This window comes from Rousettus aegyptiacus, unplaced genomic scaffold, assembly GCF_014176215.1.
Source record: "Rousettus aegyptiacus isolate mRouAeg1 unplaced genomic scaffold, mRouAeg1.p scaffold_m13_p_5, whole genome shotgun sequence".
NCBI lineage: Eukaryota > Metazoa > Chordata > Mammalia > Chiroptera > Pteropodidae > Rousettus > Rousettus aegyptiacus.
The window spans coordinates 76,706,589-76,730,720 of record NW_023416308.1 but is presented as its reverse complement, the minus strand read 5'-3'; the positions used below and the strand labels follow the sequence as shown (position 1 = coordinate 76,730,720).

The 24,132-nt window shown below is 51.1% G+C and overlaps 2 protein-coding genes across 9 annotated transcripts in view; one reads left to right on the top strand and one right to left on the bottom strand.

The window, feature by feature from the left end:
• The first annotated feature begins 1,830 nt into the window (after positions 1-1,830).
• ATG16L2 (autophagy related 16 like 2) lies at positions 1,831-22,498 on the top strand. Of its 7 annotated transcripts, none has more exons than XM_036221228.1 (19): positions 1,831-1,994; positions 3,743-3,842; positions 4,457-4,559; positions 8,573-8,646; positions 8,940-9,191; positions 9,362-9,427; positions 9,771-9,887; positions 10,827-10,889; positions 11,487-11,595; positions 11,973-12,078; positions 12,761-12,831; positions 13,109-13,180; positions 13,299-13,419; positions 13,755-13,860; positions 14,582-14,731; positions 14,953-15,000; positions 15,125-15,226; positions 15,575-15,759; positions 16,033-22,498. In XM_036221228.1, exons 1-18 carry the CDS (start codon positions 1,877-1,879, stop codon positions 15,660-15,662), a joined length of 1,866 nt encoding a protein of 621 aa, XP_036077121.1. In that variant the 5' UTR covers positions 1,831-1,876; the 3' UTR covers positions 15,663-15,759; positions 16,033-22,498. The 7 variants fall into 7 exon arrangements, with proteins under 7 accessions (XP_036077121.1, XP_036077123.1, XP_036077126.1 ...); XM_036221233.1 differs by having other exon boundaries at positions 1,880-1,994; positions 3,721-3,842; XM_036221229.1 differs by lacking the exon at positions 1,831-1,994 and adding an exon at positions 2,001-2,313 and having other exon boundaries at positions 3,721-3,842.
• Positions 21,967-24,132, bottom strand: part of FCHSD2 (FCH and double SH3 domains 2) — a 208,892-nt gene continuing 206,726 nt past the window's right edge. For both annotated transcript variants that reach the window (XM_016161455.2, XM_016161454.2), the window contains exon 20: positions 21,967-24,100. In XM_016161455.2, coding sequence (XP_016016941.1) covers positions 24,017-24,100 — 84 coding nt within the window. In that variant the 3' untranslated portion in view covers positions 21,967-24,016. The remainder of the gene's footprint in view (positions 24,101-24,132) is intronic.

The window sequence follows — 24,132 nt, the reverse complement described above, 5'->3', positions numbered from 1 at the left end:
AAAATCTTTATCATATACTATTTAGAAATGACTATTTAAAATTTCCTAGGAATGTTTTGAATCAAAAAAAGATTAGGAACACTGACCCCAATGTGACTCCTCACTTGAGAGAAATGGCACTTTTGCATCTCATAGCTAGGCAGGGCCCTGTTAACACGCACTTCAATGTAAACAGCCTCAGCTAGTTTGATAGTATCCTCAAAACCCTTGAGTCAGCCAGTCCTAAAGGGAATTCATCACTGCTGCCAATTGGTCACGGGGCTCCATGACAACCATGCTCTTCTCCTGGGCATGCCTTCTAGAGAATGTTACCACCACCATTCCTACAGATAGGCTAGGCTTGGGCTAGGGCTGAAGTCAGAGAAACCTTAACTCAGGGGCAGGAAAGTTTTCCTGGAGGAAGTGACCCTTGACTAAGAGCCAGGTTGACTTAGAGGGGGAGGTGTTCCAAAGGAACATGTGCAAAGGAAATGAGGGTCAAAGATAATGACATGTGGGGAATTGAGCTCAGTTCATTGTGGTTTCAAAGCAGGGTACACTCTCCTGGGTTGTTACTGGCATTTACTGCTTTCTGAGTCCTGTGACCCACCCCATCTGCATCTCAAGAGACCCATCACTTCCAGGGCCTATGTGATTTCCCAACACTGCCCAATTTCTCTTATTTCTTGGAGATAGACAGGTCTGCATTCACTCATTGAGAGCAGGGCCTACTGGGGTCTTACACAGTACGCCCAGGTGAGGCTGGGCCCAGTGAATCCCTCCTTTCATTCTTCACACCAGCCTGTGTCTGCAGAAAGCTCTGGACATGGGTCTTGCTGGAGGTAATTTTATCAGTTTCCTCAAACCCATGATTCTCCTCAAACCCATGATTCACTATCAAGTGTGCCTGCAAGAGATATTTCTGTTCCTCCAGAGGCTAACCAAATAAAGTACACTGTTTGTTGAGCCCAGAGTCAGGATACTGGGCTGCAGGACAGCTCAGACACTCTGCGATCTCATCGCAGCAATCCGTATCTCCCCTCTGTGTGGGGGCGGGGGGGGGGGGGAGGTTTGCTGAATGAAATCCCTTTAACTTTCAGGGACCTAAATTTTCTGCGACGAACTGGGTCCCTAAACCTTGCTCACCACAAGGGTGGTGTCACCCTCTGTCCTTCCAGGCCTGAATCCACCAAGAGTTTTTATGTCATCGAACTTTTGTACTTGTTCTTCCTGCTGCCTGGAATCCTCTTCTTTCTTTTCCTGGCCAACTCTTACTTCATCCCTCAAGACCCAACTCAAATGCCATCATCTCTGGAAAGCTGAGTCCCTTTCCCTTCGGTTCCTTCCTCCTCTGTGCTTTCTTATCTCGCTGTCACACTGCGTGTGCGCCTTGTGTCTGTGTCGTCTCCCCTCACAGACCTCGAGCGCCTCGACAGCAGGGGCCAGGTGTACGGAGGTCCCCAGTCTCGAGCCTTAGAGCGCTGCCTGCTCCAGAGTGAACGTGGGCGAGTGTCTGGTTCTGTGAATTCCGCTGGCACTGTTAAGGGGTTAACGAGCACTGGCCGGGAGGCTCCGCCTGCGGAGTGCACCAATAGGCATGGGGGAAGCTGCCGCAGAGGCTCTGACCTGGAGTCCTGCTTATTACCCCTGACAGCAATTGGAGCCCCCAGTTAGGTAAGAATTCTTTGTAGGGCACCCTGTGATGTAGACCCTGGGGCCGCTTCTCGTGACGGTCGCGTTCTGTTCTCCCCCAAATACGCTCTTGGTACAACCCGGGGATTCCCCACCGCAGCCCTCCCCCCCCCCCCACGTCAGGGAGTCCCCTCGAGGCCCCGCCCCTGCCTGCGAGCTCCTGCTTGGGTCCTGGTGCGCTGAGGGCAGGAGGGAGGGAAAGGCGATGGCTGGACCCTGCAGTACCGGGGCCCCTGCCTCCCGCTGGAAACGCCACATCGTGCGGCAGCTGCGGCAACGGGACCACACACAAAAGACACTCTTCCTGGAGCTGGTGCCGGCCTGTGAGTGCTCTCCTGGGGGCTTGGAAGATAGCCGTGGAGGGGCGGGGCTCCGGGAAAGTATTTGTCTCGCTTCTCCGACTGTGACTCAGGTGTACCAACGCCTCCTGCCCTCCGAAGCCTTGGGCCTGCTCGGATCCCTTCTCTCTTACACCCCATCTCCGACTAGCCACATTCTTGCCCTTTCCGACCCAGGCTCTCCTTGGAGCCCCTTCCTGGTTGGAACTCACTCCTGATGCGCCTGCTCTCCTGGACTCTTAGGGGCTCTGCCTCCCACGAGCTGGGCTTCCTAGGCACGGGTTCATCAGCCAGTGCTAGTTTTGTAAGTCTCTTATGCTTCCTCCTGCTAGGCAATCCCCATAGGCCAGTTAAAGAATGCAGTATTGTCCCGAGCAGCTACTTCTTGGCCAATCGAGGGAGGGAATAAAACTCTGAATCTCTGTGGAGGAAGCTCAGTCTCAGGTTTTGCCACTGATAGGCGATCCTGGCTTAGGTTCCTGGAGCACCTCAGCACCCAGCCAACCCTGGCCTGAGGGAGAAGGAACCCCAGGCTCTCTGAGGGAGCTGGCTGAGCCCGGGGCAGTCAGATTCTCAGAGTTGTCGCTGGGGAGCTGGTCAGGAGGAAGTATGGTACTTCAGGTGGGATAAACAGGTGTGCATCTGTGTGTAGCATCTCTAGTCACCTGAGATTGTATGTTTGGGGTTGAAAGTCTAACCACAATCCCTCCAGCTCCTTCACTGGGCCTAACCCGCGGGCAACAACCCCCCCCCCCCCCCCCCCCCCCCCCCCCCCCCCCCCCCGCCTTGCCGCAAACAGTTGCAAATGTGTGAGACTGGAGAGACCCTGGAAGTCTGAAATCAGACACAGTGAAGGTCCAATTTTATCTCTGGTCTTGAGCAGGACATATCCCTAAGCCTCAGATTTCTAACCCATAAATTGGGCAAAATGGCTTTTTTAGATTTGCTGGGAGGCGGGTGTAGTGCCCTGGGGGTTGGGGTAGGATTTTATGTGAAAACTAGGCCATTGACTTTGGTGAGAGTGACATAGGTAGGGGACTGGGTGAGGGAAAGTTGCTGAGAAGACAGGCCTGGGCTTATCCACCCTCACTTTACTCTGTGAAAAAAGAGGAAGCGAACTCAGGTTGGGGGTGGAGGGGGTGTGTTTTAGGGTCTATAGCAGAAACCACCAAACTTGAGGTCTGCTGGATAATTGCTCAAGGGCTCTCTGTTTTGGTGGGGGTGGGGGCCGGAGGAACCTTAACACCAATCTTGGGAAGTCAAGATTGTTTTTTAGTCCAGAAAGTTAGAGCCCTTGGAGGGGAAGTAACTTGCCAAAGGCCATAGGCAGGTGGAGCTTGGCTTGTTTCATCACTCACTGGGGCTAGGCCCTTCCCTGTGGCGGGTGCAGGGTGGGGCATCAATCCCTGGCCCTTTCTTTCCTCAGGATTCTCAGTGGGCAGTGCCCAGCCATCTCCTTCCCTCGCAGTGGTCATCCTTGTTTTTCCCTGGGAGAGCAGGTATTCACGGAGGGCCTGGGGGCTAGTGCTGTGAAGAGGCTGTGCCAGGGCTAAAAGTCCTGGTAGAGCTGTGTAAACACCGCTCAAACAAGGGGCAGAGCCCAGCCTGCAACTAGCTCTCCCATTCTGCACCCCCAGGCTCTTATAGCATTCCCAGCCAGAGAGGTAACCTGTATGCCTAGAGAGCTGACAAGTGTCTATCTTTACCCCAGGCTCACCCTCTTGCACCCTTAGATAACCGCCTCCTGGAGAAGGCTGAGCTACTGGCCCGGTTCTCAGAGAAGCTGCAGCCAGAGCCAAATGATGTCACTCCTGCTACCCATCAGGGCCCCTGGTGAGTGTGAGTGTGTGTGTGTGTGTGTGTGTGTGTGTGTTCATAGTCACAATGGGCTGCCTGTGCCTGTGCCCTGCCCCTATTTTCTATTCTGGGTTCATTCTCTCCCTGGTACCTCATTGACCTCTGGCTGCTGCCCAGGATAGGAGCTGGGCTCATCAACCTTCCCCAGGCCAGCTTCTTAGAATGTCCTTCTTTCCCACCCTTCTCAGTCTACCCTGCATTAGTCCCATCTCCTTCCCCTCCCACCCCCATACTCATCTTTCCCCCTCCTCTGTCTTTCTGTCTCTGTGTTCTTTAAATTGATGCCTACAGAAGGGTCTTGCTGCTTATTCCAGAGAGGGAGTGAAGATGAGAAGCAGGAATGGGTTGGGACTCAAGAGTTGCGAGATGCTTTTGAGGAGGGTCCCTGCCATGGAACTCAAGGCCTGGGGGACTCCCTGAGCTGAGGAGTTATGGACAGCTTCAGCTTCCAGACGTGCTCTTTCTTCTACTGGCTTTCTGGCCTCCAACTTCCTCAGGAGAAAGTTCATGGGTTTGGCTTAAGGGTCCTCATGCATATCCCCTGGATGAATGGAGGGACAATGAGCACCACTCTCTTGATTGGTTGGCAGGGAGGAGGAGTCGGGGCCTGATACAGACCAAATCTCATCACCAGTCACTCTGCGGGTAAAGTGGCAAGAGGACGAGGAGGGGCTCCGGCTGGTCTGTGGTGAGGTAGGCTGGGCAGGGGTCTGAGAGAGAATGGGATGGAGCTGGGATCCAGGACTTTGGGGGCTGGAAGATGTGGTCCAAGGGAGCCACCAAATGACATTCCCCAAGCCTTGAGGCTGGACATGGGTAAGAGTACCTCTAGCTTGGCTCTGGCAGCCCAGGATAAAGTGGGCTCCAATAGCAGTTGGAGGAAGTGAGAGCTCAGGGAGGAGTGTGAGGTATACAGGGCCCAGGTGGACTCTGTTTTCCCTTCAGGATGGTCTAGCCAGCTCCACTCACCACTTGCCCTGCCAAACCCAAGGCCCAGCACCAGTTGATTATTTAATATACATTTTCAGACTAAGTGAGTAAGGTGGGCCACCTCCATGGTGGGGTGTGCTACCTCCATCTGATACTGCTGCCCCCACCCCCCATGGTGTCTCTTGGCTTGTTTCACCACACTCTCCTGGTTCTCCTCTAATTTCTGTAGCTGTTGCTTCAGAGCTTCCTTCTCTGGCTCTTTTCTCTCTTCCCCTAGCCTCCTCCCTTTACATGTGGATGTTCCTTGAAGCTCAGGTGGGTTCACTGACTCCCACAGCTTTGGAGACTTTGTTTGCTGACTCCCAGACCTGTCTGTAGTCCAGCCTTCACTTCTGAGCTCCAGACTCTCTCTCTCGCTCAGCTGATTTTTGGACTTCACATCTAAAGTCAGACTCATTATCACTCCTATAATAATATAGCCAACAACACATTGAGACGACTCCACACAGGTACTGTGCTAAGTGTTATTTCAGCTAATCCTCCACAACTCCATGGTTACAGAAGAAACTGAGGCTTAGAGAGGTGGAGCCAGGCTTTGAACTACCTCCCACACGAATCCATCTCTGTGTTCTCCATTAATTTTTTCAACAAAAATTTATTGACAATTGATACATCCAAGGCACAGGGAATACAACAGTAAATAAGACCTGGCCCCACGGAGCTTCTAGTGCACTGGAGGAGACTAATAGGCCAGTGAACACATTCCACTTCACTTGCCCAACTAGTGTGGGAATGGGGTGTGAACCGAGTGAGCACCTCTCAGAGCTCTGTTGTAGTAGCAATCTGACATTTGAGAGGTTATTTTCAAACATCTGAACCCCCTTCTTGACGGTCAGTGCCCTAAGGCTTGGAATGTCTTTGGTTTACTTCTATCACATCCCTGGGGCCTGTCTCCACAGTCCATGCTAATGAATATCTGTAGACTAAGTGATGAATGAAGTAGATCATGCCTGCTCCCTCCATCGATAGTTGGTCACCAGGGTGGACCTTGACCCTTCCCAGCCTTCTGCTCTGAGCTAGTCACAAGCTAGTCATCCTGTCTCCAAATCCATCAACTTCTCTGTTTCCTGTACCATATCCAGCCTCGTCTAAGTTATCCTCATTCTTCCCTAAATGACTCCTCCCTTGGCACCCTCACCCATTCTCCATACAGCACTCAGTGATATATTTTAATAATAAAAATTTTTTCCATTAAAAAAGGACAAGTAATATACAATACATGGCTTGTTGTGAATATTTCAAAGAGAACAAAGCCCATAGAGTTAAAAAGTAAAAGCCCCTTTCACTACATCTCCATTATCAGTTGTGTGTGTATATATCTATATCCTGCCACTCTCTTGTCTCTGAGCTCATGGTTCCCTTTGTTTGGGGGTAATTCTACACATCCTTCACCCTCAGCACTCCTTCCCATCACTTTTTCATACACCAGTCGGCTCCTATTGGATATGCTAAGGGATGAGGAGGGGCTTTTTCTTTAGTTCTTAGTACTGTTTCACATATCAAAGTAAGCATGTATTACTATTAATTTTATTTTTAAATAGTTATCGATTCACAAGAAGCTGCAAAGACAGTACAGAGAGGTCCTCTGTATTCATTCTTTACCCAGTTTCCCCAATTGGTTACATCTTATGTAACTACAGCACACACAACCAGGAAATTGATATTGGTATGAAGTGTATATAATTCTTTGGCATTTTGTCACATTTTGTCACATGTTATTTTGTCACATGTAGATTTGTGTGACCATTAAGATATAGCACTATTTTATCACCACAGAGATCTCTCTTGCTATCCTGTTTTTATCACAACATTCCCCCTCCCCCAACCAGTGGTTAACTCCTGGTAACCACTAATCTATTATTAGAGTTTTGAAAAGCATCAGATAAAAAACATATATATTGAATATCAAAACATCAATGAAACTAAATGACAGGTAAGGAAGTGGAAGTGGTAGTCAGACTGCTTAGTGGTGAAAGGAATTATGTTATAAACTAGGTCAGTTATGAAAGTCGGCCTCCCTGCCTTGCATGTGCAGGGCCCCTTGTTCACAGACTGCTGGAACCTGGGACACACTCCTGTCCATTTTGGGGCCCTCAGTTTTGTAACTTGTTGAATGAGGAAATGGGCCCCTCAATCTGACGGGCAATCACCTGACTATATTTTGCCGTTATAGACAGCTCAAGGATTTAGTTTCACTCCTGCATCTCATTTGATCCTCCCAACAACCTATTTTCATTTACAAATGAGACTTAGGTCTCCAAGGAACCAGAATTACCCAAGGTCACACAGTAAGTCAGAAGCAGGGTCTGGCCTAGAGTCCCTGATTTCTGAGCCATCTCTGGTCCTTCACACTCTATGCTACTAGGACGCTGGTTGCGCGAGTTTCTCTGACCAGTTGCCCTATCTGTAACAGGAATGCTGTGGGGATCAAATTTAGAGAGGCAATGAAGGAGGCTGTGCTTTGCAAACTATAAGAGAAAGAACAGAAAGATGCGGGACCGACACGTTCCGATTCCTGTTAGCTTGGTTAAAGCGCCCCCAGGTGTCTATCCCTAGTTGCTCGGTTTGCGCAGGCGCTCTTTGATGTTTACGGACGCCGCGAGGTCCTGCCTTTGAGCCCGCCCCTCCCGCCAGGGGCCGTCCAAAGGCCCTTAAGCTGCTCGTGTCAGTAGTGGTGGACTGCGCCAACTTTGCTCCTCAATGTGTCCTTCACCAAGCTCACATGAAAACAGTAACAAGTTAGCAATAGAGCCCCCAGCCTTGGTTATTTCCTCATTTTGCTCTTTCCGCACTGGTGGGAACTGCTTTTTTGGGGAGTCTGTCTCTCTGATCCCTCAGCTCCAAAGGGTGAGAGTTGAGCTTTATATCTGTAAGGCTTCTCCAGCTCTTGGCTGAAGGACTGTTCGTGACATAGGGGTATAGATGAGATGACTTTCACCCCCACTCTTGTGCTGTGGGGCAGCTCTAGTATTCAGTCTAGGCCCTGTGCTCCCACAGTCCATTCCTGTTCCTTAGCCTGTGGGCCTCTGCCTGGGGGCTTTGTTTCTCTCCAGGAGTTTTGCTTCGGTAGGTGGAGGGTTGGAGAGGTGGGGAACAGAACTCACATCCCTTAAACCCCTCCTGTGGACCAGCCCTTTACTTGGAGCATAATGTTAGGTGGCCTGGGTTCCAATATCAGTTCTGCCACTTAGCTACGTGACTTTGGGCAAGACACTTAATCTCTCTGTGTTGATGTCCTTGTCTGTAAAATAGGAAGAATGTCAGTACCTGTGTTGTTATAGGGATTAAAAGAGGTAATATGTGTAGAATGCTCAGAACAAGGCATGGCACACATAAGTGCTATATAAAAAAATTCAAAATTTGAAATACTGTTTCTTATAATAGTTTTTTGTTACCGTATTAGGTAAGCTCTATCGTTTCCAATTTACAGATGGAAAAACAGAACAGGTTCAGAGAGGTTGAATGACTACCCCAGGGCCACAGAAAATTAGTGGGGATGCCAGATTTGAAACTCTGGTGTTTAGATTCCAGAGTCTAAGGCCCCTCTATTGTTCTAGGAAACCGCAGTGCATTCCCCATAGTGCATTCCTGTGCAACACCCTAAGTTTACCTGCGCCTCAACTTGCTTTTCAATAAGGGGGCGGGTGGGTGGAGTAGCAGACCCTGGCTGAAGTCCTACACAGAGGCCCACCTGTCTGGCCCTTAACTGCCCCCAGATGGCCTACCAGGTGGTGGAGAAGAGCGCGGCCCTGGGCTCCCTGGAGTCGGAGCTGGAGGAGCGGCAACGCAGGTGAGGCGGCAGAGCAGGTGAGGCGCGGGCGGGTGCCAGAGGGACCGTGCCCACCTCGGGGCGGCTCCGGGCCATCACTGCCTGGGAGGGGGTACGGAGTGAGCCCGTGTGTTTCCAGCAGGGCCGGCAGCTTTCCCCACGTCCCCAAACTCCCGGAGCCGCAGGACTTGAGGAGGGAAGGCTGGGTGGGAGACTTGCTTTAGCCGCCTGGTTGCACGTGGCCACGGGCAAGTCTGCCCCAGCTCTGAGACCCGTCCCCACTGGGCAGTGATGTTGGTTCGCTCCTGCTCCAGGCTGGCGGCTCTGGAGGCCCGCGTGGCACAGCTGCAGGAGGCACGGGCGCAGCAGGCTCAGCAGGTGGACGCTCTTCAGGCGCGGAACGCGGCTCAGCGGGCGGCCTATGAGGCGCTGCGCGGGCGCGCGGGACTTCAGGAGGCGGCATTGCGCAGGCTTGAGGAAGAGGCGCACGACTTGCTGGAGAGGCTGGTGCAGCGCAAGGCGCGCGCCGCCGCGGAGCGCAACCTGCGCAACGAGCGCCGAGAGAAGTGAGAGCTCTGGGCCCCACCCCTTGGGGAAGCGAGCGGTCACGCCCCTTGTCTTGGCGGTGAACGGGACTCCCGTGCACCTTCCCCAGGGGGAGGACCCACCCGGGCTTGCCCTCGCAGGAAGGCAGCAGAGTCCCGCGCCCGGCTCCTAGGAATATTTTCTCCCCCAGGGCCAAGCAGGCGCGGGTGTCCCAGGAGCTGAAGAAAGCTGCCAAGCGGACAGTGAGCATCAGCGAGTAAGAGTGGGGGTGCGCCCGGAGCCTCAGCCACTGGCTCTGACCCACGTGCTCTGGCGCTCCCTCCCTGCTTTCGGGCCGTTGCCTCCAGTTCTACCGTGCCCCACATCTGCCTGCGGTCACCCATGCACCTGACCCCACGTGTGCACAGCCACGGTCCCCAGGTCCCCGTGTAGACCGAGCCCACAGGACACCTTCAGAAACGTGTGGTCATGGAAGCCAACACGTTGGGCCCTCCACATGGGCACTTACCGGGTCGGCACATCTTCACCATATCAGTCACTGGGGCAGGGAGGGATTGGCTTGGTCCCTTCACCTTCTTGAGCTCCATTCCCTCTCCTAGGAACCCAGACACCCTAGGGGATGCGATCAGGGAAGGGGCTGAGATGACTCCGGCCCTGCCTGCTGAGCCAGAGTTTCTGGATAGTGAGGCTGGTGAGAAGTGGAAGAGGCCCTTCAGGTGAGGACTGTCCCAGTGCTCTAAGCTGCGCCCACCCCAGAGTCTTCCTCTAGGACCTTAAGCCAGCTCTTGGGTTGGGAGGGGCCTTGGGAAGATGCTGGAGTACAGCTCATGCCTCCCAGGACAGGCTTGATCTCTACTGGGGATGGGTGTCAGGTCAGTGAAAGGGAGAGAAACTGTGGTGAAGGCCCTGGGCTCAGCTGTCAAAGCATGTGTTTGGATACATAGGGACATGAGAGCACATGAGTGTGCAAGCCTGGATGAGCATACTTGAGTATGTGTGAACATCTGAGCATGTGTAGATATGTGAGCTCACATGGTTGGACCTGATTGGGGCTTCAGTACTTGGGCTCCTCCCCTCATCCCCATCCCACCCATCTGTCTTCATTTGCCTGGCATTGAGGCTGCAGGTCCTTGCCCCATTCTTCAGCCTGAAAGTTCTCCTCAAGCTCTTTATTACAGATCACTGTATCCAGGCCTGAAGGAACTTGGGGAGGGGCATGAGACACTGGCAGCCCTGTGGGCCAAGTCATCCCAGGACACAGCTCCTGGGCATTTTTGAGGACTCAGCAGGCCTAAGTTGCTCCCTGCACCTGCTCCCAGCCTTATGTTTTCCGAGCCTGGGGGCACCTTTACCACCACCTCCTCCATGGGCCCCAGTTAAGTGTCCCAGGAACTTTCGTTCGGGGTACTTTGGCAGTGAGGTGATTCTTAATATCATGAAGGAAACTTTGGGAGACTTCATTGCCAACTTCCTCCCTGCCTCCACTTTCTTGGGACTGCTCTGGGTCATCCTGCGCCTCTGGTCTTGGGGGAGTGAAGTTCTCATCTTGGGCTCAAGAAGTTAAGAGGCCTCAGGTCCTTGGCAGAGTGTAGAAATGAATGACTGCTGTCTGCACACCTCCCGACTAGTTCCTTAGCCTCTCGATTTTGCCCCAGGTCTGCCTCTGCCACCTCTCTGACGCTGTCCCGCTGTGTTGATGTGGTGAAGGGGCTTCTAGAGTAAGTATGTGTGTGCACTGACATGTGTATGAAAGGGCGGGGCCACTTGGAGCCCTATGTGTGGCTCCTGGAGCCCAGACTTGGTCTGTGTATGTGCCTTGGTCTATCCATTCACGTTTTGCCCAGCAGTCTGCGTGAGTCTCTCTGCTGAGCCTCAGAGGCAGGAGCTGGGTGCATGGCCTCATTTTGAGCCCCTGCTTGGCTATCCTCCAGGTTCTGTGCCTCATCCAGTTTCCTCACAGAGGACCAAGAGCTCTAGCCTGAGGCCAGACAGCAACTCCCACTCAGTTGGGAAACTGAGGCTCAGAAATGTCAAGGACTCTTTCAGGGTCACAGAGCCAAGCAGTGGCAAGGCCAGGGCTGGAGCCGCAGCCCCAGGATTTCTCTGCATCCACTGACCTTGCCCCGCTTCTGTGCTTTTCTCTGTGCCCCTTTCATCTCCACACTGACGGGGGTTAGAGACCGGTTGGGGACCTTGCTTGCTGCACCTCTTGGCCATGTTCTGCCATCTTCTGTGTCTGCTTTCTGTTGTTGCTGTCACCTCAGGAGAGCTTGAGGCTCCCCTGTCAGACGGGCTTGCTTAATGCCCACCCCCAGTTTCAAGAAGAGGAGAGGCCACTCAATTGGGGGAGCCCCCGAGCAGCGATACCAGAGCATCCCTCTGTGCGTGGCTGCCCGACTTCCAACCTGGGCTCAGGATGTGCTGGTAAGGAAGAGCTGGGTCACATGCCTGCAGTGCTGATATGGGGAGTGTGGATCCCAGGGCTGGTCTGAAGAGGCCAGGAAAACGGGGCTAGGCTCCTGGGCAGGAGCAGGAGTTTTTCTGCCACAACTTACGGTGGGATCCCCTCAGTCTTTTATAATGAGGGTGTGTACTGGAGAAGGAGAGACAGGAGGCTGGGAGACCAGAAGGTCAGTTGGTGGAGTAGATGGTAGTGTGGTGGTTGGCGGCTGCAGGGGTCTATGTAGAGGTGACGAGACCCTCTGGTGTGTATAAGCATGCATTAGAGAGATCCTGTGAGCATGTACAAAGAGGCCTGCATGGCAAGTACCAGGGGCATCAACCTCCCCTTTTTTCCACAGGATGCCCACCTCTCTGAGGTCAATGCTGTTCTTTTTGGCCCCAACAGTAGCCTCCTGGCTACTGGAGGGGCTGACCGTCTCATCCACCTCTGGAATGTCGTGGGAGGTGAGGGTCCCTGTCCTATGGGCCAACCCAGTGCTTTCTCTCCAACCCCCAGGCCTCCAGCTTGCTCCTTGGTGGACAAAGTCCTTGGATTTCTTTATTTTTTCCTCACCTAGAACAGTCTTGTGGGCAGTAGCCAGATGACCCCTTGGCAAGAGTTCCAGGCTCACTGTTCTGAAGACGGGTAGAGCCTCCCAGCTCCTGGGGTCTAGGCCTGCAGGATAGGGAGGGCTGAGCTCAGATGGTACCTATTAGGAGAGGTAGGGGTCTGCCCTTGAGGATCAGGTCCTTGGTGTCTACCAGACCACTTCTGTTATCACTTGAGCTCTTAGAACTCAGGAGACCATTAGTTAGCTACCCTAGGCTCTGTAGGGGATGTGTATTGGGGAGTCAGAGCTGGCTCCTGGAGGCTTCTTAGAGGAGGCGTGGCCCTGGCTTGCCACATGACCCAGGGACAGGCCTTTTTCTCTGGTCTTTTCCAGCTCTTTGAGAGGACAAGCTGCCCCCCTGGGGCTCCCTGCTGGTAATTTGAGAAGGTGCAACCTTTGGCCCAGGCCCCCAGAACAGATCCAACAATTCTGTCCTCTAACTTGGGAAAGACTGATTTCCCACTCCTGGTTCCAGCTCCTCATTTTCATGAGGTTAGTGACCTCATTGCACCTGTCCCTTCCTCTGGTCCCCCCAGGTCGTCTGGAGGCCAACTACACCCTTGAAGGAGCTGGTGGCAGCATCACTAGTGTAGACTTTGACCCTTCGGTGAGTCCACTGAGTGGCATGGGATGTCCACCTCCCTCAGTCTCCATCGCCAGGCAGGTGGGGGCCTTAGGACCTGAGGGGACACATGGGCATCCTAAAACCCAGCCTTTAGGCTCCTACACAAATCCTCCTCCCTGGCCCCAGGGGCTCCTTGGCCTGCCTAGGGGACCTGGGCTGTGAGAAGCTCAGAGGCAGCCCTGCCCTAGCTCTTGGGCCTGAGGGATGTTGCCTCTGGCCAGGCCCAGGTCCAGGACCTCTCCTACTCCCATTTTTCTAGGGCTCCCAGGTATTGGCAGCTACTTACAATCAGGCCGCTCAGCTCTGGAAGGTGGGAGAGGCACAGTCCAAGGTGAGGTCTGACTGGGGAGGCAGCCTGAGGATCAGGGGTCATGCTTTAGCCTGGAGGGGGCGGGCGGTGTTATGGAGTTTTGGCCATGCCCTTAATTTATGTTTGTGATGGGGGGTAGGAGACACTGTCTGGACACACAGACAAGGTGACAGCTGCCAAATTCAAGCTAACACGGCATCAGGCGGTGACTGGAAGCCGAGACCGGACAGTGAAGGAGTGGGACCTTGGCCGTGCATACTGTGAGGCCCAGCCCCACCCTGCTCCCTACCATCTGGGGACCCCTTCCCCACAAAGCTGAGCCATTAGAGACCTCAACCTACTCTCTACGAGTGATTCTGAGATTCATAGGCATTTGGGGTGAAACCTCTCTAAGTCCCTTCTTCTCTGTCTCCCATTGGTGCTTTCTGCCAGTTTCTTGGTGACAGGCTTTGGGCTGGGAAACAGGGGATCCCAGGTTCTAGTTTTGGGAGGATACTGACCCTCTGGGGCTCCTGGGCTTCGGCTTCTCATATGTCTAGTGGGCTAGCTCCTGACAACCCTCCTCTGAGACCGGGCTTTCCTCCTTGTTCCGTAGGCTCTAGGACCATCAATGTTCTTTCCTACTGTAATGACGTGGTGTGTGGGGACCATGTCATCATTAGTGGCCACAATGACCAGAAGATCCGGTTCTGGGACAGCAGGTGACAGGAGTGGGCTATGGGTAGTGGAGGCATTGAGACAGAGGTCCTGTTTTCTCTTTCCTTTCTCCGGCCGTGGAGTTGTGGAGAGTATCTCGGGGAAGTGAAGCTGTGATGGCCTCTCTGTGCTGAGCTTAGCCCCTTGAAGGCTCAGCTGCAGGACCTGAGCCACCTTAATGGCTCTCAGTCCAACCACTAGACTCTGCCTGAGCCTTGACAACCAAGATGCAGAAGCCCCTTTTTTTTTTCATTTAGTTACCAAGTTTTAATCAAAAGGAATATAAGTTTTAGGGTTTTTTTTTTTGTTGTTTGTTTTGTTTTGTTTTTGTTTTTTTAAAGATAACAGCTCAACATTGAGTTTGATTGGTTTATAAAAGCCAGCACTGGATCCAGTGCCTGGCCTGTCTCAGGCTTCTCATTACTGGTGGGTACTGATTGCTGTTTGAAACCCTTTTCTCTCATGCACACACATGTAGAGACAGACTTCCATTACTTTCCCTCCTGCATTTAGTTTAGTGACCCAAGTGTTGCAGGGGCTTCGGCTTTGAGTCAGGGGCTGCCTAAGTTCCTGCTGGAGGGGGCTGGCTGCAGTGGGAGATTAGTCTCTGTCCGCCTTGCTCTTGTGCTCTGAGACCAGCAGTGTCTCTGGACTTCATTAGCTTGTCATGAGTGGCCCTGTCAGGGTGGGCTGCTCCTTATCCCCATCTCTGCACTTGCTCCTCAGGGGGCCCCACTGCGTCCAGGTCATCCCTGTGCAAGGCCGGGTCACCTCCCTGAGCCTCAGCCATGATCAGCTGCATCTACTCAGCTGTTCCCGTGATAATACACTCAAGGTCATCGATCTGCGTGTCAGCAATATCCGCCAGGTGTTCAGGTACCTGCCTTGTGGCCACTCATCCTGTAGCTTTGGCTGGGGCAGCTGGGCCTCTGATCCCCTGTAAAAGGCCCTCCAGGGCCTCTCAACAGGGGTGGGGGGCCCTCCCTAGAGGCCTTTCTGAACCAGGGCCTGCCAGATGGAGAGAGAAAGCTCTTGAAATTTCCGGCTGAGGGCAGGGACTGGTGGCCACCTCCATTGTGATCTGACTCTGTCCTCAGTGCTGATGGCTTCAAGTGCGGTTCTGACTGGACCAGAGCCGTGTTCAGGTGTGTCTGTGAGAGCACATGCCTCTGCCCAAGTGTACCCCATTTGACTGTCCGTGTTTCCGTGTGTGTGTGTGTGTCCTCACCTCTGATCTCCTCCTCTCTTGCTCTGCTGTGAACACTATAGTCCGGACAGAAGCTATGCACTTGCAGGTTCCTGCGATGGAGCCCTTTATATCTGGGATGTAGACACTGGGAAATTGAAGAAGATCCTACGGGGACCCCACTGGTGAGCATGACCACCATCCATCCACCTGCCCGCCCCAGCCTCAAGGCCACTGCTGCCCTAGCCCCAGTCCTGCTGAGCCAATTCTAGGTTCTGACATGCTTAGGCCCTGGAATGCCCCCCAGCCCTCATTCCCACACGTTCCACTTCCCAGAACCCTTCACAGTTCACAAGGTGCCTTTCCACATGGACTTGGCCCTACCTCACCACAGCCTTGTGAGCCCATTTTATAGGTGAGGAAATGGGGTTAGAGAGGGTCTCAAACTGCCCAGGTCCAGTAATGAGGGGCAGCATCAGGCTGCAGGCCCAGCTCCTGGTGCACCCCTGAAGCCTCGCCCTCCTTCTCCTCAGTGCTGCTGTCAACGCCGTGGCCTGGTGCTACTCCGGGAGCCATGTGGTGAGCGTAGACCAAGCCAGAAAGGTTGTGCTCTGGCACTAGTGCCACAACCTTCTGCCTGGGCTGGTGCTCGAGTCTGAAGTCTGAAGCCAGAGAACAGCTTCCCACCACTCCATCTGGTTCCAGGGCCAGCGGGCAGGTCGGGGGTGGGTGTGGGGGATGGCCTCAGGGCATTTAGTTGGGAAGAAGGCCTGGCAGGACCTGGCCTGTTTGTTTAAAAAAAAAAAAAAACAGCGTGGGTTGGTGGAGATTACAGTATTTTTATGTTAATTTTGGTCTCCTCACTTTCTCTGCCAAAAGCGGCATCTAAACTGGTATCTGCTTTACTCTTTGCAGCATTTAGAGAACAGAGAGGGGTTTGGGCTGGTGCCTTGAGGAAATCGAGGCTTGGCCTCCTTTCTTTCTTCTGCAGAGCTGGACGGAGCTGGACAGAGCTGGTCCTGTCTCCGTGCTGTTCAAGTCTAAGAGGATACAGCATGAAGAAAGGCCAGAGGCAGCAAAAGGCAATGGTTCTTAGAGCCATGGGAATTTCACCTTTGGTCTGAGCTGGTCCTGAGGCCAAGTCAACACCTTGGACCCTCCTGCTTCAGGCATGCAGGGTAGACTGAGGCTGAAGAAGGACCATGGGAGTCCAAGGAGGGAGCAGGGGAAGTAGTCCAGAAGAGCCCTGGTAGAAAGTGTCCTAACAAACTGGAGAGTGATGTCAAGTACTTGGTGCACCAGATCTACCTTTAGACCAGCCATGTTCTTGCTCCAGAGGCAGAACCTGCAGTGGCAGGGCACAGCCTGTGTGTGCCTGTCTGTGAGTCTGGGAGGGCAGCGGTGGGCTGGGCCTGGGTCTGGGCCCGGGCCTGGGCCTTCACTTCCATTGGCACCAAATATGTTCTGCACAACAAGCCTCTGAAGTACAAGGCAGACCCAACAGGGTAGAGCCTGGGCACCACACTTCCTTCACCAACCTGGGGTATGGTGGAGGAGTCAGCAGGACGGTCGTTGCCAGTCATGAAGCAGCAGAGGGGATTTTTGTCCTTGAATGATGGGGGCTGATCTCTGAGGGTCTACTCAGCTGCGAATCAAAGGCTTTACTCTACAACTCACAGCCTCCTTCTTTATGATCTTGCAGTCTCCTTCGAGGACTCTTTGCCAGTCCCAAGGTTTTGGAAATCATTTCCAGAATGGGTGGCAGAGACTAAAAGTCTGGACTCCTCAGCCAGATTGGGGGTGAATCTCAGTTCCACTATTTAGTAGCCAAATGGTTTTGAAGAAGTTACTTAACATTTCTGTGCCTCAGTTTCCTCCTCCTCAAAGGTTGTAAGGACTTCACGTGTTAGTATTTAATGTAAAGCTCCTGGCACATGTCAAAGGCTGTGTAAGAGTTGGTTAAACACCTGTATCTACACTGCTAACTCCCAGATCACTCACTGCCCTTGGCCATCCAGCTCTCCTCTGAGCTCTAGGTGACATATCTAGCTGCCTCCTGGGCCTCATCTCCTGCTGGTATAAGCTCTTCTCACACCCCACATCCTCGTGGCACTGAGGCCTGGGGCTGCTGTGTCTAACTCTCCTTTCCATGCCTGCTGCCACTACAGGCCAACTTCTAGACCTGCTGCCATCCCACTCAGTCCTCTTTGCCATGGTGACCTTCTAAGGTGTCATGGTCACATGTGCAGCCCCTTGGCATTCCCATGCTGCCCGCAGAGAAACTTCTTGGCATGCATTTCAGAGCACCCGGAGCTACCCTGCTGACTTCAGCTGCATCTTTATTTTTTTGCTACTCCTGTGCCTTACATGTGTTTTCTCCTCTGCTCAGTGCTCTTCCCTCCCAGGCCCTAATTCACATTTATCCGTCAGGATCCCCTCACTGAAAGGCCTCTCTCTCCTGCCAGGCTGGCCAGGGGCCTTCTGTGGCCCATGCTCCCATTTGTGTCTGCCTCCCTCCATTTTCAGCAGGGAGCTCTTGGAGGAGACCAGGATGGGAATCAAGTGTTTCCTGGGATCAGGCTGGCACAGAGAAAGCCTCAGGAAATGTTTCAATGGATAAATTCTCTTAATGAAGAAGTTGGCAAATCAGTGCAGTTGAAGACACTAGGAGTCCAGCATTCTTCAGATCTAAGATTCCCAAAGGCCCAGCCCTCATGCCCTGGCTCCCGGTGGCCACCAGGAGTCACCACTGCCTGCCTAATCTCTGCAGAGGCCACACTGCCACCTTCCGGAATTCATGGCTGGAAAGACCATTGCTTCCATTAGCCGCCATTATCCAGGGCTTGTATCAGGCCTTGTGTTCTGTGATTTTTCTGCAGAATTTTATTGTTCCTCCCAACTACCTTGTGCTGTAGATATCTCTTTCACAGACAAAATTGAGGCTCAGAGAGGCTAAGTGATATGAGATCACACAGCTGGCACAGCTGGATTATGACAATTATACTTTTTAAAAACAAAATGTCAGAGACTCTGGGCTCTCAGTTAGGGCTTCAGGGTATACCCCCTGTGCCCTAGTGGTATGCCTCTTGCCAGGGGGTGACTCTAGTTTTATGCCTAACCTAAATTCCTCCATCTTCTTTCCCATTCTGGGCCCTGGGCCTGAGCTTGGAGGGTTAGTGTTCTTGAAGCAAGGGATATACAGGGCCAAGGAGTGAGGTGAACAGGAGGCTGTTACCAGCTATACCCCATTGGGGCAAGTACCTCAGGACTGCAGTGACGACTGCTTAAATAACCCAGAATTGGTTCTCGGGAAATGATTTGACTCAACTCCTAGGACAGTGGTCCCTCTGTTCCCCTTAAGCCTCCCCTTCTTCGTATGTAAATCTGACAACACACCTTGGGGTACAGTTGCCTCACCTCAGGGAGCACACCTGAACTTCCTTGGAAGGAATGCTTCCTGGTAGAGCCAGAGACAGGCGAAGGTGTTCCAGGGAACGAGGTGGGCCTGGAGAGAGAGGGGCCAGCAAAGGCTAAGTGGGGCAGGTGGTGGGAAGTCTGCACCCCTAGACCCTGCGGTCCCTGTTCAGTGGTGATAGAGCCCTGGTGCTGAACACCTCTCCAGGGTTTCAGTGTTCAGTATTCGGGTTTTTAGTACTTAGGTGCTGAGGGTCTGCCTCCCAGAGAGGGGGCAGGGCCTTGTGTAGGGTCACACAGCAGAGCTGGGATGAGAACCCAGGCTTGATGCCCTCTTTTCTGAAAACTGGATTCAGGTTCTGCACAGAGGGGCTGGCCTGGTCTTCTGGAGGTCCAGTTCTGGGTTCTGTTCCCAGTTGTCTTCATGAAAGATCTTGGGCAAATCACAGTGTCTTCCAGGGTGAGAAGTTTCCCCATCTGTGTCTTCCTGCTCCATGGCTCTGGGCCTCACCAAAGGTGATCCAGGTCCTTCCTGGGGCCATTCTGCAGGTGTAAGTACCACCTCCTCTGCTTGCCCTGGTCAATCTCAGGTGTTATGAGCTTAATACCCAAAAGGGAGAAATGACAGAAGCCCTTAATTGGGCTCCTCCTGTTCTTTGGTCATCTCCCTGTCCTGGGAGACACTTTGGCTTGAGTCTACTGTTCCTGAGTCTCCCTACCAAATATGAGCCCTTCAGTAGAGGGGATGAGATCTGAGTCATTTGGGTCATCGGTGCCCAGAACATGGCCTGGGGCAATAAGTTTGATGACAAGACAAGTAGCAGTTGGATAGTGGTGGTCCTGGCCCCTAAGATGTTCCCTGGAGGAATCGTGAGAACATCCCACCTGTGGACCCACTGGTGGGATTCAGACCACGTCTGGGTGCAGGTGGTTTTCTTTCTCTGGATGCACATCCATTAGTCAAAATTATCTTCAGCTTATCTGTACATTATCTTATTTGATCCTCATGGGTCTTAGAAAGTTTGTATTGCCTTTTAATCCCCACTTTACAGATAAGGAAAGCAAACCCCAGAAAGACGAAGGGACGAGTCTAAAGTCATAGCTCATCAAGGCGGCCAAGGGTCTTGAATACAGGGCATTTGACCTGGCCTTTCCCTGCTTGACCCTCACAGGAGGCAAATGGTTGACAACAGGAAGAATGCTTACTCAGGTGTTTAGTACACAGTTCATTTCTGTTCTGTTTCAGGATAATATTCCAGGAAAATATTCCCAGACCAAAGCTCTCCAAAATAGACATGGCTGAAATACATTTGTTTTTTTTGGCTAGTGGGACCAGGAAAATGGTCCAGGAACAAGATGCTCTTTGGCATTCACGGGGTTCTTGGCAGATCAAGCAGTAACAGAGCAAACACAGGAAGAGTCTAGGAGGAATTACACTGGTTGTGCCAACTGTAGGATTTTAGGACAAATGAGAGGTCTCTCCTTAACTAAAATTTACTTCACTGTTTGTCATGAAAAAACAACTTCATGAGCAAAATAAATGCAAAGATTCAGAGCAGCCAGATTTTGTCATAAGGCCACTCAGAGAGGGTTAGGCAGTAACTGGCCCAACAAGCAAAAGTTGTGGCTGGGCTACTTGGGCGGCAGGTGAACAGTACAGCCTGGGATGTGATCACGACCTGGAGGACGAGGATTTGCTTTGTCCCAGGGATAGTCCAGTGGCTTGGAATTCCTAATTTCTAGCCATCCCAAGAAGCCTGTGTTAATAAGTCTGTTCTCAAATATTGCAACCTTTTTTAGGTGATGTTCTCACTGTGTCTAGAAAGTGAACTTATCTAGAACATAAGAGTTGGATAACCCTTGGATATCATCTCGTTCTACTCCTTTTAAGGTTGGGGATATGGTAGCTCAGAGGGAGAGGACACACTGAGCCATGCAGAGAGCAACCTCTCCCCTGCCTCTCTGGCTGCTGGACATGGGCTTGGGTGGAGGGTCAGAGAGTAAGGGAATCCAGGTGATGTGCTGTGAATCTGACTTGATTACATTACAGTCAGCTCCTATGAAGAAGGAAGCCAAAATGTAGCTGGCACCAGAGTGGGGCAATTAGCTTAACTGTTCCCTGACACAGCCTAGGTCTCTGATGTCAACGGCAGTCTCAAATGTGAGCAGCTTTCATTAGCAGAGAAAGGCAGAAGATGGAAATGATATTTAACGTGCACGGATAGCCCTTCCCATTTTTATGGCAAAGCGCTTTCACACATACTCCTTCCCTTGGGCCTTATGACAACCCTTTGTTGAAGAGTAGCAAGGACCAAGGAGAGGACACCAAAGGTGGAAGAGGTGACGGTGAGGGACATTTGTGGTGACCACCCTGTGCTGCTCACATTATGCATCCTCCTTGGATCCACAGCATTACTCTCAGGTGTCTGATGAGGATGGCGAGGCGCAGTTCCCATGGCTGTCAAGGGGGCCAGGATTTCACTCCGACCTTCTGACTCCAAAGTCCATGTTGTCTCCTATGCTGTTGGTGGCAGTGTCGATGGATGCGATCATTCTGGTGGCCAATTTGGCAAAATTTAAAAAAATTAAATACACATACATATCTTTTTGACTCTCAAATTACAAGTTTACACAATATTTTTACTGATACAAATTTGTAAAGAATTATGTACAAAGATGTTAATTTCAACTTTCTAATAGTAAATGGATGGATACACCCTAAACATCCAAAACTATAGGAATGTTTAAATTATATGTCCAAACAAGGGAATGGAATGTAACTTTCAAAAAGAATGAGGTAAACCTAAATGTATTATATAATCCCACTTACATAAAAAGGCAATGTGTATGAGCTTTATGCACAGAAAAATTGTGGAAAAAATGGATCGTACATGCCCAGCTCTGGAAAGAACTGTGGGGCCTCTCCCCAAACATGCTGAGCCCTGGTCCTTAGTATAGCCGGCTGGCAGCCACAAAGACTCAGCCTTTAATCGGGATTCCGCTATCCACCTCTGGGACCAGTAAAACTCCTTTGCTTGATTCATTACTCCTGAGGGTGAAGGTTTAACAAAGAGTGGAGGAGGCCAGATTGCCCACTTCCTAGAAGCCAGCGGTTACATCCTCTGAGGGGACTTCGGTGACCTTCCTCTCGCCCTTTCAGCTGCAGAATCAGAGTTCACTCCTCAGCTCCCTCAGCACGCTGTCCTCTCCTCATGTCACACATGTCACACAGTGTTGTCATGTGTATACCTGTCTCCTCTCCTTAGCCCCTGGGGAAAGAACCTAGAAAGCAAAGACCACAACTAATTTATTACTATCTCTAGCATCTAGGACATTATACTTGGCAGGTGGGTACCATCAGGGACTATGTGTCCCATGGAAAAATACATTTACTTCCCCCTCTCTGTATTTGTATGGTTTAAAGGAGTTCCCAGGAGTGTCTTTATAAGAAGCACTGCCTGTTTGCAAAAGTCTGTTTACCCGAATGTTTTTATAAGTAAACTTAGAAAGCTTAATTCCATTTTTTTATTATTCAACATTTTATACATAATAAATACAAACTTTTTACAGCTACTGTAAAGAAAGCACATCTGCACAGAGGCACTCCCTCAGAGCCTGGCCCTGTACACTGTGATGCTGGATTATAGGTCTTGGAGGGTGGGGTTCTTTATAAAAAGGAGGCATATTTTTACAACTTTGTGTTTTTAAAATAAAATTAGCAGCTCTTCCAAAAAATATTTTAAAATATAACAAAAAATTTCAAATAACCCTCTGAAAATGTGGAAAATCCAGATTCAAGGACAATTTGGCTAGCTACAGAGAGAGAATACAAGACCAGGTGGCAGGAACTGCCTGATTTTATGCACTTTGAAGATTTTTAAAGTGCTTGGAAGATGTTTAACATACCGGCAAACATTAAAATCTTAAAAAAAAACCACCCCTTAATTTCTTTTTTTTTTAAACTTAAGAATAAGTTTGATAACATAAAAAGACCTCAAATAGATCAACAGGTTAAGAAATGCAAAAAAAAAAAAAAAAAAAAAAAAGTGAAGAAAAAAAACAATCACAGAGAAGATTCATCAATGGACATTATCACTGAAGTGATCAAATGACTAAAAATTTCTTCAGCTATGACTTTACTTTTGGTCAATAATCCCATGGGGACATTGGGCAAGCATTTCAAGTTTTTAGAGTCTTAGGAAGGATGGAGTTTTCAAAGCATAATACAACTTTTAGATTAAATTCTGTGAATCTGATTTCTTAAAAAAAAAAAAAAAACAAACAACCAGCAGATGTCCCTTAGTCCTAGTTAACTCCCTATCTTCCATAGGAGGTGGAGGGCCAACAGCGGCTGACTCTGGGACACCTGCGGCTGTGGGCTTGCTAACCCGTGGAGAAAGCTACCCCTGGCTCTCCCTGTGACGTGCAGAACTTGTCTTTTCCTTGTCAATTTGCACCTGTGCAGGCTGTACAATCCTTTAGTCCTTTTTCACAGGAAGATGGTTTCCTCCATGAGCCACAGGTTCTTCCTCCCAAGGAAATGTCAGGTCAGTGGTACCTGGGAAGCTGCATTTTCTGCCGGGGGTGGCCGCCGGTCTGGAGACCAGCCACAACCTGGCTGCCTGGGCCAGTGCACTGGCTTGAGAATAAAACAGTGCTCAAGGCTCTCCATAGAGAAGCTTAACAAGGCAAAGTATGTGTCCCCAATTTATTTAGACATTCAGATTATAAGGATACTGGTCAGAGGACTATATGCTGCAAAAATTAAGATGAAAAATACCCAAATACAAAAAGAACATTAAATCGGCTCACTTCAGATCTGGAAGCTCCATTTCTGCCTTAGCCGCGGCCTCCTTTCTATTAGTCTATGTGATGGACATTTGGCTACTGTTCAGCCCCTCCATATTAGCTTCACTAATACTAAATGAATGGCATAAATATTAATACGAAAGACACTGTTATTGTTTTAACTCTGTTAGTTGTGGAAGAGATGTGCATTAATGCAATTGGTGCTACACTCAGGCAGTCCGCTCATTTCCAATAAGGTTCTACTTTCTCAGTCTGGGGACTAAATGCAGGGAGGAGCCAGCCTCTCCTGAAATCCCTCCTTCTGCTTTCTTATGTAGCCAACATGATCTGATTAAACTCAATCAGACGAGCAAAAGCCACTTGAAAAAAGATGAGAATCTTTGCCACAACCTTGTGGCCACAGTAATATACTGTACGAGTGCACATGATCAGTGTCTCTGTGACTGTGCCCTGGATAAGGCCTGTTCTTGAGTCTCATATAAAAAGGGACCATGAGGGCTGTCCCCCCCTGCTTTGAGGGCCCATTAGTATTTGTGCTATGGTAGGAGAGATGACATAGAAAATGACGACAAAAAAAGGCACAAAATATCCAAAACATGGGAGGAATCCACCGGGCCACTCAGTCATTTATAATCCTCCTGGTTTTTGCTCTGTTCAAGAGTCATCATCATGCAAAGGTGCCTAAAGAACAAGACTGGCCAAACTCCAAGCTTGGCCTTGATTGTAGCAGTAACAGACGGGCAAACCCATCATCACACCAGTGTGATTTCCACATCCTCGATCTTCTCTGCTGGCCTCCGGTGGTTCTGTGTAGGCGGAGGGGGAGCTGCCCGGACCTGGGCAGGAAACAATTACATGGCTTGTCAGT